Genomic DNA, 22,618 nt, shown 5'->3' on the forward strand with positions numbered 1-22,618 from the left:
AGTTGAGTAGTGAGGAGTACAAAGACAAGTGTGTCTTGCCTACAGTCAAGCATGGTGGTAGGAGTGTCATGGTCTGGGGCTGCATGAGTGCTGCCGGCTCTGGGGAGCTACAGTTTATTGAGGGAACCATGAATGCCAACATATACTGTGACATACTGAAGCAGAGCATGATCCCCTCCCTTCGGAGACTGGGCCGCAGGGCAGTATTCCAGCATGATAAAGACCCTAACCTCCAAGACAACCACTGCCTTGCTAAAGAAGCTGGGGGTGAAGGTGATGGACTGGCCAAGCATGTCTCCAGACCTAAACCCTATTGAGCATCTATGGGCATCCTCAAATGGAAGGTGGAGGAGCACAAGGTCTCTAACATCCACCAGCTCCGTGATGTCGTCATGGAGGAGTGGAACAGGACTCCAGTGGACACCAGGACTCCAAATTATTGCCAAATGTATAGGACAGTTGTACCAAGGTATTACTTAAACATAAGTCATAGGGGTTTGTAATGATATGAAGGTAAGATAATTATGACAGAATTTTCATTTTGTGGAAATTATTCCTTAAAGCTCTGTAAAATGTTCTGTTAGTCAGTGTAGTGATGATTTGCTTGTTTTATGCTTATTTGATTGTCCTATAATCTCTGAATGGCTGGCTGCATAATAGTTCTTAGCATGCTATGCTCAAGCCAGGAACAGAATTCTTCACTACAGACAGTGTTTCCCATTAATTACCTAGTTTCATAGTGAACCGAAAATATGTGTGTGAAAATATGGGCTGTACGTGTGCATGCACTCTCGCACTCTCGCACACACACAATCTATCGTTAACTTTATGACCAGCGGCTCTAACAAAGTAACTATTTTCAGCATCTGAAGAGCAAGTTCAACACAGGTAACCACTTTTGCTTAATTTCTTTGATGGCTCACAGGGCTTGACATTAACGCTTGTCCGGGACAAGTGGATTTTTGAAGGGGCAAATGAAAGAGAATTTTATATGCCCGTTTAAAATGTCAATAACAACAAATACCAGATATATTTGTGATAGACAGGGCCTGTGTCACTTATTAGAAAGTTCATATTCTTATTCTGATATTAAAAGTAATCCAGCGCACATAATTTTATAATTCGCAAGCGATCTAGTAACAGCTGTGCCCTGTTTGATTGACAGGAGGATATGTGTGTGTGCTGAACATGCGCGTGTTCCCGAAAATGCTCAAGCTAATGCACACCTGAGCGGTCAATTACATTTAAAAATTCCGTATTAAATGTCTGTCTTGGTGAGGTATTTATGTAAACACAGAAAGTGATGTCTAAAGTGAACGTAAACAGCGGAGAAAAAAGCGGATTTGTATTAAAATGTCGGACTTGTAAGTTAAAATGTAAGCTAATAGACCTGCTGCTGTCTAGTGTGTCATTATAATAATCAAACAACCATAACAAGAAAATGAAAACCTCTCGCTGCTCTTGACTGTGTAACTTTAGTAGCTGTGAAGACCAGAAATGGTTTTATGTTGCATTTCATTCTGAATGTTTACTTGAATACTTGAAATGGCTGTTAAAAACGTTTTTCTTTTGCTATTTTATTACTGATTATTACTGATTACTATATAATAATATACAACATAAACTTTGACTTGGTCATGTAACTTTTTTACTCGGACAAGTAAATGACCAATTTACATGCACATGACAATGCTAAATGTCAAGCCCTGTCTCAAATGTATGCTCGAGTCGATTTTGTGTTTTGACCATTTGTGAGCTGCGTTAAAAATCTGTCTAGTTTATGCTTTGTGGGTGTGACTTTTTATATCTATACAACCAATGTATTATGATTAAATTACTACTAGAGCACAAAATTGTTTACAAGAGCACTATGTTCTTCATAGATCTAGCCTAATAATTTTGCTCTCAAAGTGCACCAGATTGATGCACTTAATTTTAAAATGTTCAAAATTAGGGTCCGAGGTCCACCCACCACAGTCTCACAAATTCCTGTGGGAGAAACTGCTTCAACAATGGCATTCTGACCCAAGTCTGAAAATAGCCTATTTTAAAATGGGCTAATGCCAGTACATTAACAAACTGCTATTAAGGAAATGTGTACATTAGAGCAGATGTTGTTTCTATATGAAGCTCCTATTTTGGCACCATACTCTTAGTTTCTAATAGGGGGTATGAGGAAGAGTTTCTCACCCAATATTGTTATCATTTATAATAGTTGGGTCTGTTTTGAGTATGTGGGACACATGACTTAGTTCAAATTTCTGTGATCTTTAAGTCAGCCTGGCCTAAATCCAACATAGTCGCAGAACAAGATGACTTCGTGATAATTCATAATATATTAATCTCACTTTTCTTCTGTAAAAAAACAAACAAACAACAAAACTGCTAATATTAATAGTGAACATTGTCTTGAGATGCAGAAGAAGAAAATAAAGTCATATGTTGTTCATGCTGTTATTTAGCACATTTTGAAGTGTGTGTATCATTGTATTGCCAGATTAAGGGAAGGAAAAGGGTTAATCCCACTGATATATATATATATATATATATATATATATATATATATATATATATATATATATATATATATATGTATATATACATATAATAGAACTGGATTGATTATGACATCATAACAGTGAAGCCACTGTGCCACCATACTGCTATGCCCAAACATTCCAATGTCCCTATTGACTTAATAGGAAATCATCTCATTTCAGCGAGTAAACACAGCGATTCAATCACCGATTTTTTTTTTTATCTGAAATCTGCATGTACAATGCAAAAGTCCTTCACATGTAATTATTTATTTTTCTTGTTTCTTGAAAGCCCGAGCGAGTCATGTATATCTATATCAAACAGTATCCACCTCTAACAAACTTAACTGGCGAACAGATCGGCTGAATGTAAACAAGTTAACTGAAACTGAGGTATGATATCAGCAGACGTTTTCAGACTTATTTATTGTGAACAGTGTTTGTTCATAGTTACTTGTTTTATGTTTTGATCAAAAATGGCCTTGTTCTCGCGGTCACTTGAATAAGAGCACGTGCTCTCTCTCTCTCAATCACACACAACACCTGAGGGAGACACGCAAAGCAAAGCAAAGCTGGTTAAAATTAAACTGATACGGGTTTGACAGGAGGACAATGAATTAAACTGACTACAAAGAGCACTTAAATGTGAAAACATGCAAATCCCGGGGATTTAAGGCCATTTAGAAATCCCGGTCTGCCTTTTTTAAAGTCCTTTCGGGGAGAAGGACGTGTTGTCACTGTAAAAAAGCAGATATTACAGCTTTTCCTACTTGCATAACAATTTGTGGACATTTTTAATATTATATTCAACATTCTCAGATAACACTTTTTCTGCAGATTAGCTACAAACACATACACACACACACGCTCACTAACACACGCGCTCTCTCTCACAAACACACAAACAAACACACACGCTCTCTAACACACTCTTTCACACACACACACACAGTCAAACACACACACACTCTCTAACACACACTCTAACACACTCACACAAACACACACTCTCACACACACAGTCAAACACACACTCTCTCACACATAGTCAAACACACACTCTCTAACACACTCACACAAACACACACTCTCTCACACACTCACACAAACACACACTCTCACACACACAGTCAAACACACACTCTCTCACACATAGTCAAACACAGACTCTCTAACACACTCACACAAACACACACTCTCTCACACACTCACACAAACACAAACTCTCTCAGACACAGTCACACAAACACACACTCTCTCACACACAGTCAAACACACACAGTCAAACACACACTCACACAAACACACACTCTCTCAGACAGTCAAACACACACTCACACAAACACACACTCTCTCACACACAGTCAAACACACACTCTCTCACACATAGTCAAACACACACACAAACACACACTCTCTAACACACTCACACAAACTCTCTCAGACTCAGTCAAACACACACACTCTCTAACACACTCACACAAACACACACTCTCTCACACACACTCTCTAACACACTCACACAAACACACACTCTCTAACACACTCACACAAACACACACTCTCTCACACACACTCTCTAACACACTCACACAAACACACACTCTCTAACACACTCACACAAACTCTCTCAGACTCAGTCAAACACACACACTCTCTAACACACTCACACAAACACACACTCTCTCACACACACTCACACAAACACACACTCTCTCACACACACTCTCTAACACACTCACACAAACACACACTCACACATAGTCAAACACACACTCTCTCACACATAGTCAAACACACACTCTCTAACACACACACTCTCTCTCACACACACTCTCTAACACACTCACACAAACACACACTCTCTCACACATAGTCAAACACACACTCTCTCACACACAGTCAAACACACACAGTCAAACACACACTCTCTAACACACTCACACACACACTCTCTAACACACTCACACAAACACACACTCTCTCACACACAGTCAAACACACACTCTCTAACACACACACACAAACACACACACTCTCTCACACATAGTCAAACACACACTCACACAAACACACACTCTCTCACACACAGTCAAACACACACTCTCTCTCACACACACACACTCTCTCAGACACAGTCAAACACACACTCACACAAACTCTCTCACACACAGTCAAACACACACAGCCAAACACACACTCACACAAACACACACTCTCTCACACACAGTCAAACACACACTCTCTAACACACTCACACAAACACACACTCTCTCACACACAGTCAAACACACACTCACACAAACACACTCTCTCATACACACACACACACTCTAACACACTCACACAAACACACACTCTCTAACACAGTAAAACACACACACAAACACACACTCTCTAACACACTCACACAAACACACACTCTCTAACACCTGCAAACACACACACACTCACTCACACAGTAAAACACACACTATTTAACACACTCACACAAACACACACTCTCTAACAGAGTAAAACACACAAACACACACTCTTTAACACATACAAACACACACACACTCACACAGTAAAACACACACACATAAACACACTATTTAATAAACACACAAACACACACTCACTCACACAGTAAAACACACACACACATACACACTCACTCACACAGTAATACACACACACACACACACACACAGTAAAACACACACTCACTCACACAGTATTTAATACACTCACACAAACTCTCTAACACATGCAAACACACACTCACACAGTAAAACACACACACTCTCTAATACTTGCAAACACACACACTCACACAAACACACACTCTCTAACACACTCACACAAACACACACACACACTCTCTAACACACTCACACAAACACACACTCTCTAACACCTGCAAACACACACACACTCACTCATAAAGTAAAACACACACTATTTAATACACTCACACAAACACACACAAACACACACACACTCACACAGTAAAACACACACTATTTAATACACTCACACAAACACACACTCTCTAACACATGCAAACACACACACACTCACTCACACAGTAAAACACACACTATTTAATACGCTCACACAAACACACACTCTCTAACACATGCAAACACACACACACTCACTCACACAGTAAAACACACACTATTTAATACGCTCACACAAACACACACTCTCTAACACATGCAAACACACACACACTCACTCACACAGTAAAACACACACTATTTAATACGCTCACACAAACACACACTCTCTAACACATGCAAACACACACACACTCACTCACACAGTAAAACACACACTATTTAATACGCTCACACAAACACACACTCTCTAACACATGCAAACACACACACACTCACTCACACAGTAAAACACACACACAGACACACACACACACACTATTTAATACACTCACACAAACACACACACACACACACACACTCTCTTTCTCTCTCACACACACTCACATACACTCTCCTTCCTGTGTCCTATATTCTCTATTGACTCAAGGATGTATCTCAGATATAGCCCAATTATAACAACATGACTATTGTAAGTACAGAATAATCAAAGGATACAGACGCTCAATAGTGTAACTACTTGCTATAGTGAAGTTTCCAGCCCACTCAAGACCTGGAAATGCATCATTGTGTGGCTCATTAGTCTGCTTCTTCTCACAGACAGTCAAGTTCTGTTCAGGCAGCCAAGAAAACCATCTATGGACGACATCTAGACTACTTTTGTGAGGCCAAAATAAGACCATCTATAATCAGACGATTACATTAGTATTAACTACAACCAAGTCAGTTTCACAATCTCAGAAACGATACGGTCATGTCTGGGGAATCACAAAGGCAATTCTTGTGGGTATTGTGGGTTTTTCTCCAAATATAGTCCTGATTAATTCACTCCATGTCTATTAGCTGTTGTAGCAGTGTAAGCAAATGCCTCAGCGTCCTTCATGAGTCTGGGGTTTCTAGAGGGCCGGAAATGCCTTAAAGTTACAGTAACTCTTTTGAGTCACGCAATGAATGTGTGCTAGTCAGAAACATGGAATTTGGCACAATGATTTATGAATCACTATACCAGCAGTAGACATTTAAATCAAGCATCCTTTAGCAACAAGAACTGGGAATTCACACTGACACATAAATAAAACATGGTTCAACCAATTCATCAAATGACATATTAAAACAGAACCCAGAGGGGGAAATTCCCTTCCCACTTATACATGGGTGGAAATGTATAACATGAAGTAATAACAACAGATGTTGGTCCCCATGGAGAAAAAGTGAAATGATGTAAAGAGATTCTGCAGAAGTCATAGACCAGTTCCCAGTGATTCCTATTCAATGTGAGGGCTTTGCACTCCGGGGCTCTTGGTTTTACAGTTTCCCATTTGAAGAAGAGAAAAAGTGAATGGTTTCTGCCACATAAATATCACTTCTGCTTTCTTAGGTTTCAGGTCTGTATGCTTTGTAATAAGACACCGGAGAACATCTGGGGTTACAGATTATAGAGCCCTACTGTAAAGACACTATGAAGAAACATAACCCAGGGAAAACCACATATAAAAGAAAGGAAACGCACACTTTTGTTTACTATGAATACACAAGGGACAAGGATCAACTAACTTCTTTGGAACATACATTAGATATTTGCAATCCAAGGGGCCTTAAAGGTATATTCCGGGTTCAATAGAAGTTAAGCTCAATCGACAGCATCTGTGGCATGATGTTGATTACAACAAAAAAAATTTGACTCGTCCCTTCTTTTCTTCGAGGTTACAGTGAGGCAATTACAATGGAAGTGAATGGGGACCATTTTTGTAGGGTTTAAAGACAGAAATATGAAGCTTATAATTTTATAAAAGCACATAAATTGTTTCTTCTGTTAAAACTCATGTATTATTTTAGTTTAAAAGTTATTTTTTTACATTCATTATTCATATGGTTTGTTGACATTACATCATCATGGCAATGAAGTTGTAAAATTGGCTAAAACTTCACAGAAAAGGTTAGTAAGTGATTTTATAACACTAAAATCATGTTAACACATATTGTTTACTGTTTTTTGTAACCAATGCATATTGTAACCAAGTTATTAGCTTTTTTTTTTTTTAAAGAAGAGGAGGGGCAAGACAGAATACTTTTTTGTGGTAAACAACATTATGCCACAAATGCTGTCGATTGATCTTAACTTGAACTGAACCGGGAATATGTCATTATGAAACCCTTCCTTTACAAAAATATACCATAGTAACTATAGTTTTGACAAAGTACCACAATCACTTGAGTTATTGTTGCTACTGTAAAACCAGCAAAAATCATTTGGGACCTTCAAACAGCTTTCACAATATTCTGTCACTTTGTTATACCTGGTTGGTGACAGTGGCAACTAATACCAAATCACCACAGTGTTGTTGTAGTAACAATAGCAAGTATGACATTTTGGCTTTGTAACCATTTTTGTCAGGATTGATTAAGCAAATAATAATGATAAAAATAATTTAAAAAAACAACAATTCAAAAACAAAAAACACAACACTTCCCAAACATGACTGTAGTGTTTATAATATTTCAGTTGTTTAATTACTGTTAATAAAGAAACAAACTACTTGGCTCTCTGTTTGCGGACACAAGAGTATTATCAGATGAGGACATTTCCAAGAAATGAACTTGAGCTGAACTTACTTTCTTCTGTACTCGTCTCTGTCGCGCTTGACTTTGGCCAAAACATTGTACAGGGCCCTGAGTTCAGGTGTGATGGTGTCAATCTGAACCCCGACACCATCAGGATGAGTCCAGGACACTCCGGGCCCCTGATGAGTCTCGAACCTTTCTCCATATCTGGCGGTGTGTGAGAAACTCCAGATTTGACCGGGAAGTCTGGAATGACACAGGGTGTTTGCATAAGGCAGCTCGAGGTTCGTCTGAACCGCTTTCTCTCGGGAAAACAGCAATCGGTACCGGGACTTCTCCTGCGCGTGCTGCAGCTGGATCTCCAATAACCTGTTTCTGCGCTCTAATTCGTGCACTTTTGAAAGGAAACAGCGGAAGCGGAGATTCAGTGTTTTCAGCACATGAATGTTGGAGCCCAAATCGTTTCTCAGTGCGCTGGATGCCGTAGCGCCGGACCCGGTCCTAGAAGCTACACCGATTCCGTGGGATGCCGCGGTCTCATTGAAGACTATCGGGTTGAGCACCGGGTCCGGAAAACAACGAGGCAAATCCATTTTTCCCTCGAGTAATGTCTCCTTTCATTAAACTACAGATGCTGTAAAGCAGCATACGTCACCCCCATGCTCGCGGAGCCAAGATGCACTCGCTTTATCTAATGTCACACAAATAATAGGCCATACGCGTGCTTCTGTCGGCCAGATAAAACGCAGTGACTGGCCCACATTTCATGAACTCACGACTGCCCTTCTACCATCCGCTGGTGGACGCGGCCAGCGTTTCATCTACTGATGCAACGGGCTGGTTACTAGTGTCAACTTGCGGTAAAGACTCAGATTTCAGCCCAATCTAAGTACCGTACATCCACCCACAAAAGAGAAAACGGGTGGAGATGAAGACATGTCTGCTCCGCCCCTAATCCTTTAAAAATAATAAAAAAAAACGCTTTACTATATTACAGCTTTTTCTGTTGAAGCATAATTTTCCGTAAAGCTGCTTTAAAATTATGTGTGTTGTGAAAAGCGCTATAGGCCTACATATAAAATTACTTGACTTGAAAAAAATTGTACAACAGTAGCATTAGGCACTGTGCCTTTAAGACACGCCCTCTTGGTTATTAGATGTTTCTGATAGATCCTTTGGATTCAGTGCTGTCTTTAAGACGCCCTTTAAATTGAGATATTTAACATTTTGAGTTAGTACTCAGCACTTCATTAAGGGGACTATTATTATATGTTGAGATAACAACATATTAACAACAAAATCTTTAAAAAGTTCATTAACAGACAGTTCAGACATTCTGGCTGTATCATTCCTTAACTTATATTTATTTTCACCAGGCTCTTAATTATTGAATTAGAACTGAATATATTTACAGAGGAGAAAATATCTAGCTTTGTCCAGGCTTTAAAGCTCTTGGAAAAGGGATAGTTGACCCCAAAATGAAAATTCTCGCATCATTTACTCACCCTCATGCCATCCCAAATGTGTATGAATTTCTTCTGCTGAACACAAACACATATTTGGAAGAATATTTCAGCTCTGTAGGTCCTCACAATTCAAGGTACTAAATGTAATCCATAATGCCGAGTTTACTCTACACGATTTTAAGCAGACAGTTTTGTGGATATCGCCGAGAAAAGACAGAAATCATGGGCAAATCAGAGCTCGCTCCCGTGAGTGACGATCGCAATGTATGAATTATCAAAGATGTGATTTGAGAGAATTGCCGACGCGTCGCCGATGTCAGCAAGATATCTAGCATGTTAAAAACTGGACCTGTCTGCGATTCCAAATCGTGCAATGTGAAATATGTTTTTACTGAATACAACTGCAGCGTTGACATACAGCCAATGAGAGAGCAAGAAACGGGGCACGGGAAATTTCAGTGTGAGTCCTGATGTACCTGCAACAGGCTGCGGTATCGAGAAAGTCACATTGGACCAAAGCAATGGAGGAAAAATTTGTGGAACATTGGCAGGAGCACCAGATTTGATGTTTCATCTGAACTGTACCACAACCGGGTGGATAAAGAGAAGATTTGGATAGAAATTGTCAATTCTCTTCAGGACAGACAGGTAAGCAAATAGGTAGATTTTTCAGTATGAGGTACTTCATCATAAGATACATTTATGATAAGTTTAGGTGAGAAACAGACATCCTTTTCTACTATCAGTCCCAACTTTGCCTTTCACATTCACCTTCTTCGTGCATATTGCCATCTACTGGTCAGGGAGGACAATTTATAGTAAAAAAAGGCCTTAAATATTGATCTGTTTCTCACCCACACCAACAGATTGCTTCAGAAGAATGGATTTCAGTTAAGCTGCCTTAATATGCTTTTTTGGAGCTTTAAAATCACTTGCATTTCACAGATTCACTTGCATTATATGGACCTACAGAGCTGAGGTATTCTTCTAAAAATCTTTGTGTTCAGAATCAGGAGAAGAAAGAAAGTCATACACATCTGGGATGGCATGAGGGTGAGTTAATGAAGAGAGAATTTTATTTTTTGGTGAATTATCCCTTTAAATTCTTATTTGTACTTGACCTCATGGCGATTTACCACACTTCTTGCATAGTATCCAGAATTGAACTATTGTATTACTAAAATCAAGGTAATCCCAAGTAAAAACATACTCCCCATTACCAGATGTAATTATGGTTTCTAAAAAACAAATGATAGAATCTGTAATGAAAGACCATGTAAAATGCATAAATATATATATATATATATTTTGTTTCCCATGCGCAGCAGTAAATGGCAGTACTATAGGGCAATTTTGTAGTTGTATGGGTGGGAAAAATCGGTCGCAAAATCCGACCATTTAGTCACATGAGCCCACTACGCGACTGACCGGCCCACTGGGAAAAATCCAGATGCTCCTGATGGCCAGTACATCCCTGAAGTCCTCAACTAGTCCCAGTCTGTGTACACCCACCCACAGAAGTGAAAATGGAAGGAGTGGAAGACATGTCCGGGTACTGCTGTGCCTTTAAGCACCCTCTTGATTTACATATATGATGGGCATCTGTATGTGTGGCCCCACCCTCCTGTGTCATTCACATCGAGCGCCGTCATTAAGAAACTATCCTTTAAGTTATTTCTGAAATATTTTGTGTTTGTATGCAAAGTTTCATTAGAAAATATAACATTTGCTTATATTAAGTCTTGGAAATTTTGACAAAGGGTTAGATGCTGGAAATCCTTTCCACAAAACATATGTACAACAGGATTTTTATAAACTAATATAAACCATTGCAAGAAGGGATCTTCTATAATATATGCAAACATTTCTTTCCTTTGCTGTTGTATTACATCTTACATGACAAATTGAGTCAGATGTGGTATTTCTTACACCTTTATTAAGTTGAGTCCATTAAAAAAGCAGACATTCAGCAACTGTTGAACATTGTAGCAGCGAGAATAGTCCAATTAACACTAACTGTTTTTTTTTTTTTTTAAACAAATGTCACACCATGCATTCAGCTCAAGAATCCCCTATCGCAGGTGTGTTTATATTGTTAGAATAAACGTAAAATCACTTCTGTGGCACAGCTTGCTCTGGGAAAATGTTTATTCTGCTAAGTATTATTTTGTGAATTACAGTCACATGGAAGACAAAACAAAACATTTATTTTATATTGTGACTTCTGATAAAACAAAAACCCAAACAAACAGAAAAACAAAGTGGGGAAAAAGGCTACCAAAATAAATATGCAGACCATTTATTCTGTTTATCTTTGTTTTTCATTGTTGATACAGGTAAAACCTTTTACAAATTAGAAAGTATTTCCATTTCACAGGAGTAACACAAAAGTAACAAGCTTTCATCTCACTCTTTTACCATTTACACAAAAAAAAAAAAAACAATCTTCACACATTTGCATCACATCACACAATCAGTGTCAGGCCTTGCCTTTCTTACAAACTGCAATCAATTCATAGAACACCACAACAACAAAATAAAATGTCCAGAAATATAGAACATGAAAATGAGAGATTAGTTCTCATTTCAGTGAAGCTGTAACTTTATTTTTTGCCAATTTAGAACTTGACCAAAAAAAAAAAAAGGGGAAAAATAAAAGCCATCAGATTGTTTGTGAAATAAGATTCTCAAACAGATCACCTGCAACATGTTGGATCAAAACAGCATTTTGTGTTTGTGTAGTAGGTGTTACAAAACCATTTAGAATAAATGTTCATTAACTCAGGCTACACGTCACTTTCTGGTTTAGGAGAATTATAATGTAATAAACCCAAGGCAGATATCAGGAGCAGAAGAAGAGGTGAATGAGTGTGGGTGAGCCGATAGAAGTTTGGGAGCTTGGGTCCCGATTGAAAGATGTCCCTTTGGAGTTAGTCAGTATCTGGGTCCAGGTAGCAGATGGACTTCGTTGCAAGGAACACCTGCGTTGGACAAAGCGGTCTCAAGTCCAAAAGTGAGATGCATAAATGTGTTATCAGGGCACAGAGTTCAACAGATCCTGCATGAAGGCATCAGGGTCTGGGATGTCTGACAGAAGTCCTGGAGAAAGATACAGCAAAGCAGAGTCAGTTCAAGAGAAAAACTTTGATTGTGGGTTTTCAATATCCACGAATCAAAGTGATCAATATACAGCAACATTATTTTCCACAGGGTGCTGCAAATACAGTAGATAAAGCTTAACTTTTATTGAACCTGGAACATTTCTTTACTTAAACCTAGAACATATGACAAGTTGTAATCTATCCATTTGCCAACTGTGTGTTTAGTACATGGCAGAGAAGTTTGTAAACATTTCTCACCTACGACATCCAGGAACTCTGAGAAGGATTCAGCAGGCATGAGCTCATCCTGGAAGGCCCTCAACACCCTTTCTGAAGCCTCATAGATGGGCATATCATTGTGCCTTATGTACTCTGCGAGTGAGAATGACCAGCCTCCCTCTGTGTTGCTGGTGGGCACTTTCTGAAGTGGGAACATGTACAACAGGATTTTTATAAACTATAATATAAACCATTGCAAGAAAGGATCTTCTATAATATATGCAAACATTTCCTTCATTGACAAATTGAGTCAGATGTGGTATTCTTACACCTTTATTAAGTGGAGTCCATTAAAAAAAGCAGACATTCAGCAACAGTTGAACATCGAGCATCGGTGAATAAACACTAACTGGGTTTTTTTTTTATTTATTTTTTTAAAACAAACATCACACAATGCATTCAGCTCCAGAATCTCCTATCGCAATGTAAAATTACAGAGACACTTCTCAGTGGCACAGCTTGCTCTGGGAAAATTTTTATTCTGCTTAGTCAAACAGAAAAGGCTATCAAAATATATATGCAGACCCTTTATTCTGTTTATCTTTGTGTTTCATTGTTGATGCAGTTAAAACACTTTACAAATTAGAAAGTATTTCCATTTCAACTCATGAAACCCAAACTCATGAAAATAGTGACTTAAATAATGCACTCAAATAAAACATTTCAAACATGTTTAAATCAACATAAATGAATGAGAGATGATGAGAGGATATTTTCCTACCCTGTACATGTCATAGATGAGGTCCACCAGACCCCAGAAGAGAAGTGGTGAGCGGTAAACAGCATACTCCTTCACTGCTTTGTCTGCGAGTCTGAAATGATAAATCAAATCTGTAATTAAATCTCCACATTAATTTAATTTATCATTTTTTTTTCAAAAACATTCTTCGAAAACATTTTATAACTGCACTTTTAACTAAATAAAAAATGTATACAAATTACAGTAAACATCATCATTCAACAGTGTATATGGCCACAAACAATACTACTAACTAAGCAGTTCTAAGACCTAATGCAATCTAACAAAACCAGGCCTAACCACTGCCTCTAGAAAATTAAGCATGATCTTCAAGGCACACTATGATCCTGCTTAATGCCAACATAAGCTGCTTGAGACAAAACACCGGCCGAAACCAAAAATAGAAACCCTAAACAAACACAATGTTTAGCACATTTAAATGTTCTAGCTCTGATATGAGTGGAGTAAAGGTGAAATAATTCATTCCTTTTTTTGATGCATCGATTGATTCCCAATCCTGCTAGTTCATATGTATCAATTGCGAAATAAGATTTTTGAATCGAGAAACGTTAGTGTTGGTCAATACTTTATATCAAATTCTACAAATCTTAAGAAATTGCAATTCATGTAGCTCATTCCAACGGGCCTCCAAAGTGCACATTGTCCTCACAGCTCTTCCCTCATAGACACGTGCTGCACTCTTCTATTGCCCTTCACAGGATTGTGCCATCCGTAACTGTCATTCAGACTTTTTCTGAGCAGCTTTTTGAGGCTTTCAAGCACCTCATGTCAGATCTCTCCTCATGGCAGCCACTGACTATCACATGAGCAAGCCATTTATACAGACACCAACTCATTTTGTGGCCACTACTGAAATAAAATGCTTTCGCTGCAGTGGAACTGTTATTTTCCATAAGATAAAATAGTGCCATTTTACTGGTATCATTTGGGGACTTGCAGACAATATTTAAGGTAAATTCATCTTAAGTAGTTGATATTTCTTTTCTCTTTATTTGCATATGAGGCGTTGAGGAAACTGAATTTAGTCAGATAATGTTACTTTAGTGTTGTACTATTTGGATTAGTTTACGGTTCCCACCATGCCTGTCAACATTTGGGTACCCAATACTATAAATGCATTTTCAGACATACAGATTTGCATTGTTAATATAATAGAATTTCATTGTTTTTGAATAAAATATTTTATTTTAAATAAATCTTTGAATTAAAAACCTATGAATCGTGAATTAGCTTTCAGTCATGCAGAGTCATGCATTGGTCGCTTACTTGTTAGCACCCCCTGGTGAGACCTTACGAGCATGAGCGGTGACCAGCAGCCTGCGCAGGATGTCAACACGTGTAGCCATCCAGCGTTCAGGTGGTAGGATATGCATGGCCAATATGGTGAAGTAGTGCGGCCCGTCCACCTCATAAGAAGTCTCCATCCATTTCTCACAAGGCTGTTCCAAGAAGCTCTGTAGATTCTTCTCCTCCCGTGATGTTGCCCTTGTTCTGAAGTGCAAAAATAAAATACCAAATCCATCAGTAACATATCAAACAGCACTGGAATGGGCCAATAGTAATTTGTGGAATTCAAAACAGTTAATGCAAAAGGTAAAAGCTCAAGTTGGGGCATTCCAAGCATGCCCATAATTAAACAGAGACACCAAGTTAAGTTGTGGCAGAGTCACCATGATTTTTCCAGGCAAGATATTAATCAACATATCCTGGAACAAAATATTTGTCAAAGTAGTCCTACCCTTACTAGAACTGAAGTAGTAACAAAGGAAAAGCGGAGATACGCACGTGTTAAGAACATAGAGAACTGTGTGAATGATGTAGGGGATGAGGTGGATGTTGCTCTCGCGGCCTCCTCCCCCTGTGTCCACACTGAAGGATTGCTCCATGGCAAATCGTAGGAACAGCAGCTTGGTATCATGAATGTTAAGCTGGTATGTGGGTTCCCTCTGGCCTGTGCACTCCTGCAGATATGTGTTGTGCCTGTAAAACAGTACCAAAACAGGATTACAATACAGAATGCTACATTTATATTTATACTGGAATACTTGATTCTGATTGGTCAGTTGCAGCATTCTGTGGTCAAATATTTTTGTACAATGACCACTAATCTGCAAAACTAACTGTTGTCCCAGGCAAACAATTAACAAAGCTAATTTCATGTCTCTTGAAGAACTCTGTGGTCTCTTTCTTATGACATAATTTCAGATCAAATAATGTCCATTTATTAATTCAGTAATTAGGCATGCAATAAGTGGCATATTGAACAATCAGCTGGTCATAATCGCAAAATAAAATCCTTCAGGATGATACAAGACCCGATCACCCTGTGGGGGTCTATTTCGTGATTATGACCGGCTGACTGTATATTATTCCTAATACAATCAGTTACTTGCGCAGGACAACATCTTTGTACTCATTCACTTCAAAATGCAAGCAGGGCATACCTTGCCAGACAGGTGGCAAAGGCAGATTCGGGTACATGTGGCCCCCATACTGGTAGAAGCCCATTGCACTTTGTATTGGCATTTTGTAGTGCGGCACTCTCCCATTCCTCGCGCCCTCTAGCAAGCCTGATCCAGACATAAAAAGATAAATATAAGACACCATGGGGGCTATAAACGTTTCTTGATCAAATCCAATGTATTCACAAAGATACATGCCAATTTCACTCACCTGACAGCAGCAAGGTGACAGTCATAGTGGACTATGTTAAAGTGTGAGACAGTGCTGTAGCCCTGCTGTTTGCGCGGTTTGTTCTCAGACTCCTCAAGGGCTACACGCTTCGTAAATGTATAGATGCCTAGTACTTTGGTAGGCTGTGGGGGTGCAGAATATGTGCAAACATTAGACAGCAAAGAAGAAATCATAACACAATGGCACAACAGATTATGGGACCTACAGTAAAATCAAATGCAAACAATAAGCATACATACCAGGGCTGTCAAATTAAAATGTGAATATTAGTTGAATTTAAGAAAACAAATGCATATTCGAATGCTAAAACTGTGCATTCTTATTTTGGATGTGTGCCAAGCACTGACGATGACTTCAGATCGATCGCATTCTTGCACTAAAAAGGCTAGACACAGCGCAACATATACAGTTTAACAGAAAGTAGGTATCTTGACATGCTTTTTTAAAGTTCTTTTAGATTCGACACAGAATCTACAAAACAGTGCTGCTGCTCAAGACGCTGAATAAACAAGAACATAGCGAAACAAAGATGTTCTCTCTAACATTCGTTTGGTATCTCACTATGGGAATTCGCCTCAGGATTATCCAATACTGGAAGCAATGACATCATATTGGTCAACTGACAGACCAATCACAGCAGTGATAAGGTAGCCCTACCTCCCTATATAACACACCAGCACAGGTCTCTGGTATTTCTCGTTCTCTTCCCCATGAAGATAATTGGAAGCTATCCTCAGCAGAGTGGTTGCTATACAGTTGTTAGACGAGCCATTCAGGTACATCGCAGAGCGCTGCTTTTTTCTTTTGCGAATATATTCACTGTTGAAGCAAATGTGTCAATATTGCTTCACTGGGCATAAACCAGTACGTCAGGACTTTTACGTATTTTTCCAGTAGAGTTATAGCGGTTATAGCTTCCACCCTCTCCTGCAGTTCATAGTGGTGGCTGATTGGCTGGCCTTAACACATTAAGGAGAGATCTGGGGTTTCACACAGAATTGAGTGCCACGTTGTGGTGAACTGGCTCTGTGTTCTTGAGCTCAGTTTTCTGTAATGGCGGTGGAGCAAAGGGGAAGGATCCCTCCCATCAGTGCACGTGTGGATATATGACCTTGCCCAAGGATTCCTACCTGCTCTGCATCACCTTTCTCAGGATCAGACATGAGCAGGCTGCACTCGCTAATCCCGTGTGTTGCCCGCACTATTCCTGGTTCGTACGGTGAGTTTTGTAGGGTACGGGTTGCGGCATCAAACAGTGGGTATCCTTGTTTTTCCTCCATCGCCAGTGGAAAGGGATCCCCACCCCAGCTGCACGAACAGCGCAGCTGGGGCGATTTAATGGACGAAGTTTCCACCAATCTGCCTCCCCTTTTTGAATCTGCCCCTTTGGTGGGGGACAGGGAAGAGGGGGAAGAGGATTGCGAAGATGATCACCTTTTGGATGACGATGGCGAGGAGGATGAGGATGATACTATTATCCCTGCTTTTTCTCGGCCGGGCAGGGCAATGGGCGTGTCCCCCTCTCCTGTCCAGGGAGAGCTGGACCTTGTTGAAATGTGTAGATGGGTGGCAGCCAAACTCTCCATCGACTGGCCGACACAGCAGGTGGGCAAGGGTGCAGAGAGTGACCTGTATGACAGTAAATGGCTGTCATCTCTTGCTGCCCCAATAAAACAATTGATTCCTGCCATCCCAGCGTGCGTCGCAGAGATGCAACATTTTTGGGACAAGCCATTTTCTCACAGAGTGCCGTTAAAGGTTTCTCTAGGCTGGATGTGCATGGGATGGATGATCTGGGGACGTCCAGCCCCCCTCCGGTCGAGGCATCAGCGGTGAATCACCTTCACCTTAATCATTGGGCAGCCTTTTCGTCCACTCCTCCATTGCTGGGACTGACTGAGAGATGGTCTGCCTCCATTTATCAAAAGATCTACCGATCTTCAGCCTTAGTCATGAGGGCACTTAATGCCACCTTGCTCCTCACAGCGAATCAGGTCGAAATAAGGGAGGAAATGTTGTGAAAAATTGATACCGGGGCGCTGGATGCAGCGTTGTTGGAGATCTGTGTCATTGTGGATCTCAACCTGCAGATGTCAAGAGGAGCTGTCCAGAGCGGAGACGGACAGAGACGGTCTTCATGGACACCCTAGTGGAACCAAAAGCCCTTTTTTTTTTTTCATTTGAAACTTGCCTTCGCTGAAAACTCACTGCTTGAGTTCTGCTGCAGTCACATTCTGGGTTCCAGAACTCAGAGGAAGAAGAAAAGGTGGCAACCTAACCAGTGTTCTGGTTCGGGACATGGAGTGGGTGAACAGCACTCACGGAGTCTCCGTTCCACTACTTCCTCAAAAAGAGAGTTTGTGGGAAAATAAACACAAAAATCTCCCAAATAATGACCAATTTAGAGCTGCAATCCCCAGCTCTGCCGCTTGATGGTGCCTTAGCACCATCAGTGAGTCGGGGTTTTTACTCCTGGTATTTCATCACCCCCAAGAAAGGGGAAGGTCTCAGTCCCATTCTGGATTTGCAGAACCTCAACAAACACCTCAGAATGTACAAATTCAAAATGCTCATGCTTAAAACGCTCTCTCAATTTGTTTGTCCCAGAGACTGCTTTATGTCAGTCGATCAGAAAGACGCATATTTTCACATTGGCATTTACCGTCACACAGAAAATTCCAAAAGGTATGGCTCATCAGGGATTAGTTTACGAATTTCTGACAGTGCCTTTCGTTCAGCATTTGAACAGGGTGTCAAAACCGCTAGTTTAGTAATGAGATCTGCCTGTGGTTCTGAACGCGCTTTCTCAGCCTCCCTTTGAGCCAGTTGAAAGTATGGAATTGAAGCTCCTTTCGCTAAAGGTAGTTTTGTTACTGGCTCTGATGACCACAAAGCGAGTAAGTGAACCCAATGCTTTGTTGGTACATCACTCTTGTATACACTTTGTGGTGGATTTGTTTAGTGACTCTTAAAACAAATCCAGCCTTTGTGCCCAAGGAGAGTGACTCCACGCTCAGCTGTAAGCCAGTGAACTTGCTGGCTTTTTACCCGCCACTGTTTTCCTCATCGGAGGACTAGCGGCTTAATTGTCTGTCAATATAGAAGTTATTTTAGTCTGGGGTTGTGACCTCCAGAGAGCTTGAGAGCTCATTCTGACAGATGTGGTTTCATTGCTTCTAGTGTCAGATACGCCTGAGGCTAATTCTCATAGTGAGATACCTCACTCCTGTTAATAAAGAACCGGGGTTATGGGAGTAACCTAAAATTCACCTAGCTCACATGGTTTCGCAGAAAAACAAAAGGATGCTTGCAAAACTGTTCTGAGTGAACAGCCCCTTACAGTAGGTGGAGGTACTTGATAAGTGTTTCCAGATTAAGCAATGAGTTTTTTTAAATGCTTGGTCAGGAAAGATGTTCAACTTGGAAATGTGTGTCTCAAGATCCTCACATTCGGTTTCATTCTGTTGTGTTCCATCTGTTTGAACAGCCCCTGACCTGATAATCTGAGCCGCTTCACCACCGAGTTGAGCTGAATAACACTGCTATCTGGGAATATTGCTACCCTACATAAAACATTGTGCTATTTCGCCGTTATTTAAATGTTTTCCCCCCTCATTTTAATTTTGACTTAACATTTGAATATACTAAATGTGACTAAAACATTTTATTTATTTATTATATGCACATTAGTTGAACAGCCAAGAAAGTTATTTGCAACAATATAATGGTGCTGTATGGTTCATGTATTTAATGCGCCCTCTTGTGGCCCTAATGCATACCTGGAACTTGTAGCCCTCTCTACAAATACAGCAGGTCAACCCAGGTTCTTCAATGAGCTCTTCCATCTGTTTAAGCAGGGACGTCTTAGTCACCACCTGACCCTTCTCATTGGTCTGAAAGCAAACAATCAAAATATTGACCTTGCAGTGACAGTATAATAAAACTGGGGACAAATAAGTCACAAAACACAAGTGATATAAGACAAAGGGGTTGTTCATGAAAACCACAATGAAAACGAAGTTAAATTGTTTGTTAAAAGTGCTAACATAATTGGAAAAACACAAATAATGATCACTCATTATAATGAAGACTCCAATCACATCAGTAACCTTATAAAAGCTGTTTTATTCTACATGGAGAGCGTCCGCACATGGGGGCTGCCATGTTAGAATCACATGACCTGCCCAGTACTACTCGCTTAATCTCAGTAACAGTCCTGTTATTTGACACTTTCACTCATTGATTAAAGTAATCATGACTGACTGTGAATACTAAATTTCTACAATGGCATCTGAAACTAAAAACCATAGATTTGAAATGATGCTACATCCAAGCCACTAGGTGTTCTTATACTAGGTAAGTACAAGATGACACAAAGACAAGTCACTGAATGCACCTTTAAAAATGTGATTGTTTGTGATTTGATGCCACACCAGGCCCCATGGCTTTTTTACATAGCTAAAACCAAGTTAAAATGTAATAAAAGGCATACAGATTAAAAGCCCATAAAAGCTTTTTAAAATCTACTTTTGATTAAAAACTCAAAATCTGGTTTGATAAAAAAAAAAAAAAAAAAAGGGTTTGGTTATTAACTACATTAACAAATGTTTAATAATTGCAGTAAACATTATATTGTTAATTGTTTGTTCATGATACCTAATGCATTAACAAATGGAACCTTTTTGTAAAGTGTTACCCAATTTGCTTATTGAATTAAAACCACCATTATCCAATAAAATATGCTTCAGAGACAGTGGACTCTGGTATGAGGCAGATTATGGGGGAATACAAATAAAGAAATTAAATATAAATAAACAAATGTAAATACATTAATAAGGCCCTGATACAAGATTAAAGATCTGTAGACAAAGCAGTTCTCTTCAACTGGTCTATACATCAAGTTTCTAAACTGACAGTAACAACTCACTGTCATTCCCAGAGTGCCGAGAGCTTTCTGCCTCATTGCCATGGCCATGCGTTTCTTCTCTGCTCGAGTTTCCCTTCGAGCAGCATCAATCTTCAGGTTAACATCTGCATGCTCCCTAAGTGCCTCCAGAAGATTCTCTGCTAAAGTGCCGATACCCTCGTCACTGGACACCTGCTCCAGCTTGTGCAAATTGGTTATTGAATCTGTTCCGATTATCATCTATCAGGTACAAACAGAGAAGAGGGTAAGGGACAGTTAGGTTCATACTACATTGTGGATGAGGAAATATTAAGAAATATTTCATGCTAGTTAAAACCATTACCTGTGTAGGAGGGTGCTGGGTGGCCAAACCACGCAGCAGTCTAAGGATGAAAGGGAGGGCTGGTCGAGCAAGGAACTTCTTCCAAACATCTGCATCCAGACTAAAAAACAAAACAAAAAAACTTTTATAGTCAGGGCAATCACTCTTTAAACAGTTTGTTTATACAAGTCATTTTTCTGGAGAGTGATGGAGTGATATGGAATTTTATTATAGTATCAGTGGTAATGGCCTAAAATACAGTTTGACTAAACATTTTAAATTTTAGTATGAAGACACATCATACTTCTTAGCACAGGGGATATGTTTCTTCATGTAGTCCAGAGATCTCTGGGTGATGCCCTTCTGTAGGATGAGGTCTTTCAGTTGATGACCATTGCTGTTGTTCTTGATTCCTGCAGCTATTTTACAGAAGCAGTCCAAGAAGACCTTGTCATCTGCACTGTGCTCCTCATCATACCTTCATGAGAAAAAGAAAGTGGTGTAAAAAGCTGCAAATATTCTCCATTCCTGCAGGGGGAAGTCAAAGAGTTTGCAGTAATAACTTAAATTTTGCCATGCTGAGATGAATACTTGTCAATACTCCATACTTGTCAAAGTTGCAGCAGGGTTTGAAGCGCTCAACCAGGATGTGCATCTTCTCCAGTTCTCCAAAGGACAGGTAGGGGATGATGCGCAACAGTCCCTGCAATACACTGGGATTGGAGCGCACAAACAACGTGTTGATCTGGTCCAGAAGCATCACCAGCTGGTCCTTATCTCCTGTCAGCAGCAGGTTACCCTGAAGGAGCAAAACAATGGAGAGATCTGAATAAAACTGACTAATTTAAAAATTTTTCTAGTTCATAAAGTTGTAACATTAATTG

General features: G+C 39.7%; 2 protein-coding genes across 7 annotated transcripts in view; both read right to left on the bottom strand.

Annotated features, from left to right (window-relative positions):
- Positions 1-9,094, bottom strand: part of iffo2a (intermediate filament family orphan 2a) — a 40,539-nt gene extending 31,445 nt beyond the window's left edge. For both annotated transcript variants that reach the window (XM_052091262.1, XM_052091260.1), the window contains exon 1: positions 8,258-9,094. In XM_052091262.1, the coding sequence (XP_051947222.1) occupies positions 8,258-8,799 (542 nt within the window). In that variant the 5' untranslated portion in view covers positions 8,800-9,094. The remainder of the gene's footprint in view (positions 1-8,257) is intronic.
- Positions 9,095-11,595: 2,501 nt separating this feature from the next.
- Positions 11,596-22,618, bottom strand: part of ubr4 (ubiquitin protein ligase E3 component n-recognin 4) — a 92,890-nt gene continuing 81,867 nt past the window's right edge. For all 5 annotated transcript variants that reach the window (XM_052091240.1, XM_052091238.1, XM_052091237.1 and 2 more), the window contains 12 exons: positions 22,343-22,533; positions 22,039-22,212; positions 21,756-21,855; positions 21,434-21,652; positions 20,286-20,399; positions 16,486-16,628; positions 16,257-16,382; positions 15,598-15,792; positions 15,079-15,303; positions 13,774-13,864; positions 13,032-13,194; positions 11,596-12,771 (listed from right to left, as the gene is read on the bottom strand). In XM_052091240.1, the coding sequence (XP_051947200.1) occupies positions 12,707-12,771; positions 13,032-13,194; positions 13,774-13,864; positions 15,079-15,303; positions 15,598-15,792; positions 16,257-16,382; positions 16,486-16,628; positions 20,286-20,399; positions 21,434-21,652; positions 21,756-21,855; positions 22,039-22,212; positions 22,343-22,533 (1,806 nt within the window). In that variant the 3' untranslated portion in view covers positions 11,596-12,706. The remainder of the gene's footprint in view (positions 12,772-13,031; positions 13,195-13,773; positions 13,865-15,078; positions 15,304-15,597; positions 15,793-16,256; positions 16,383-16,485; positions 16,629-20,285; positions 20,400-21,433; positions 21,653-21,755; positions 21,856-22,038; positions 22,213-22,342; positions 22,534-22,618) is intronic.

This window comes from Xyrauchen texanus, chromosome 25 (genome assembly GCF_025860055.1).
Source record: "Xyrauchen texanus isolate HMW12.3.18 chromosome 25, RBS_HiC_50CHRs, whole genome shotgun sequence".
Lineage (NCBI taxonomy): Eukaryota > Metazoa > Chordata > Actinopteri > Cypriniformes > Catostomidae > Xyrauchen > Xyrauchen texanus.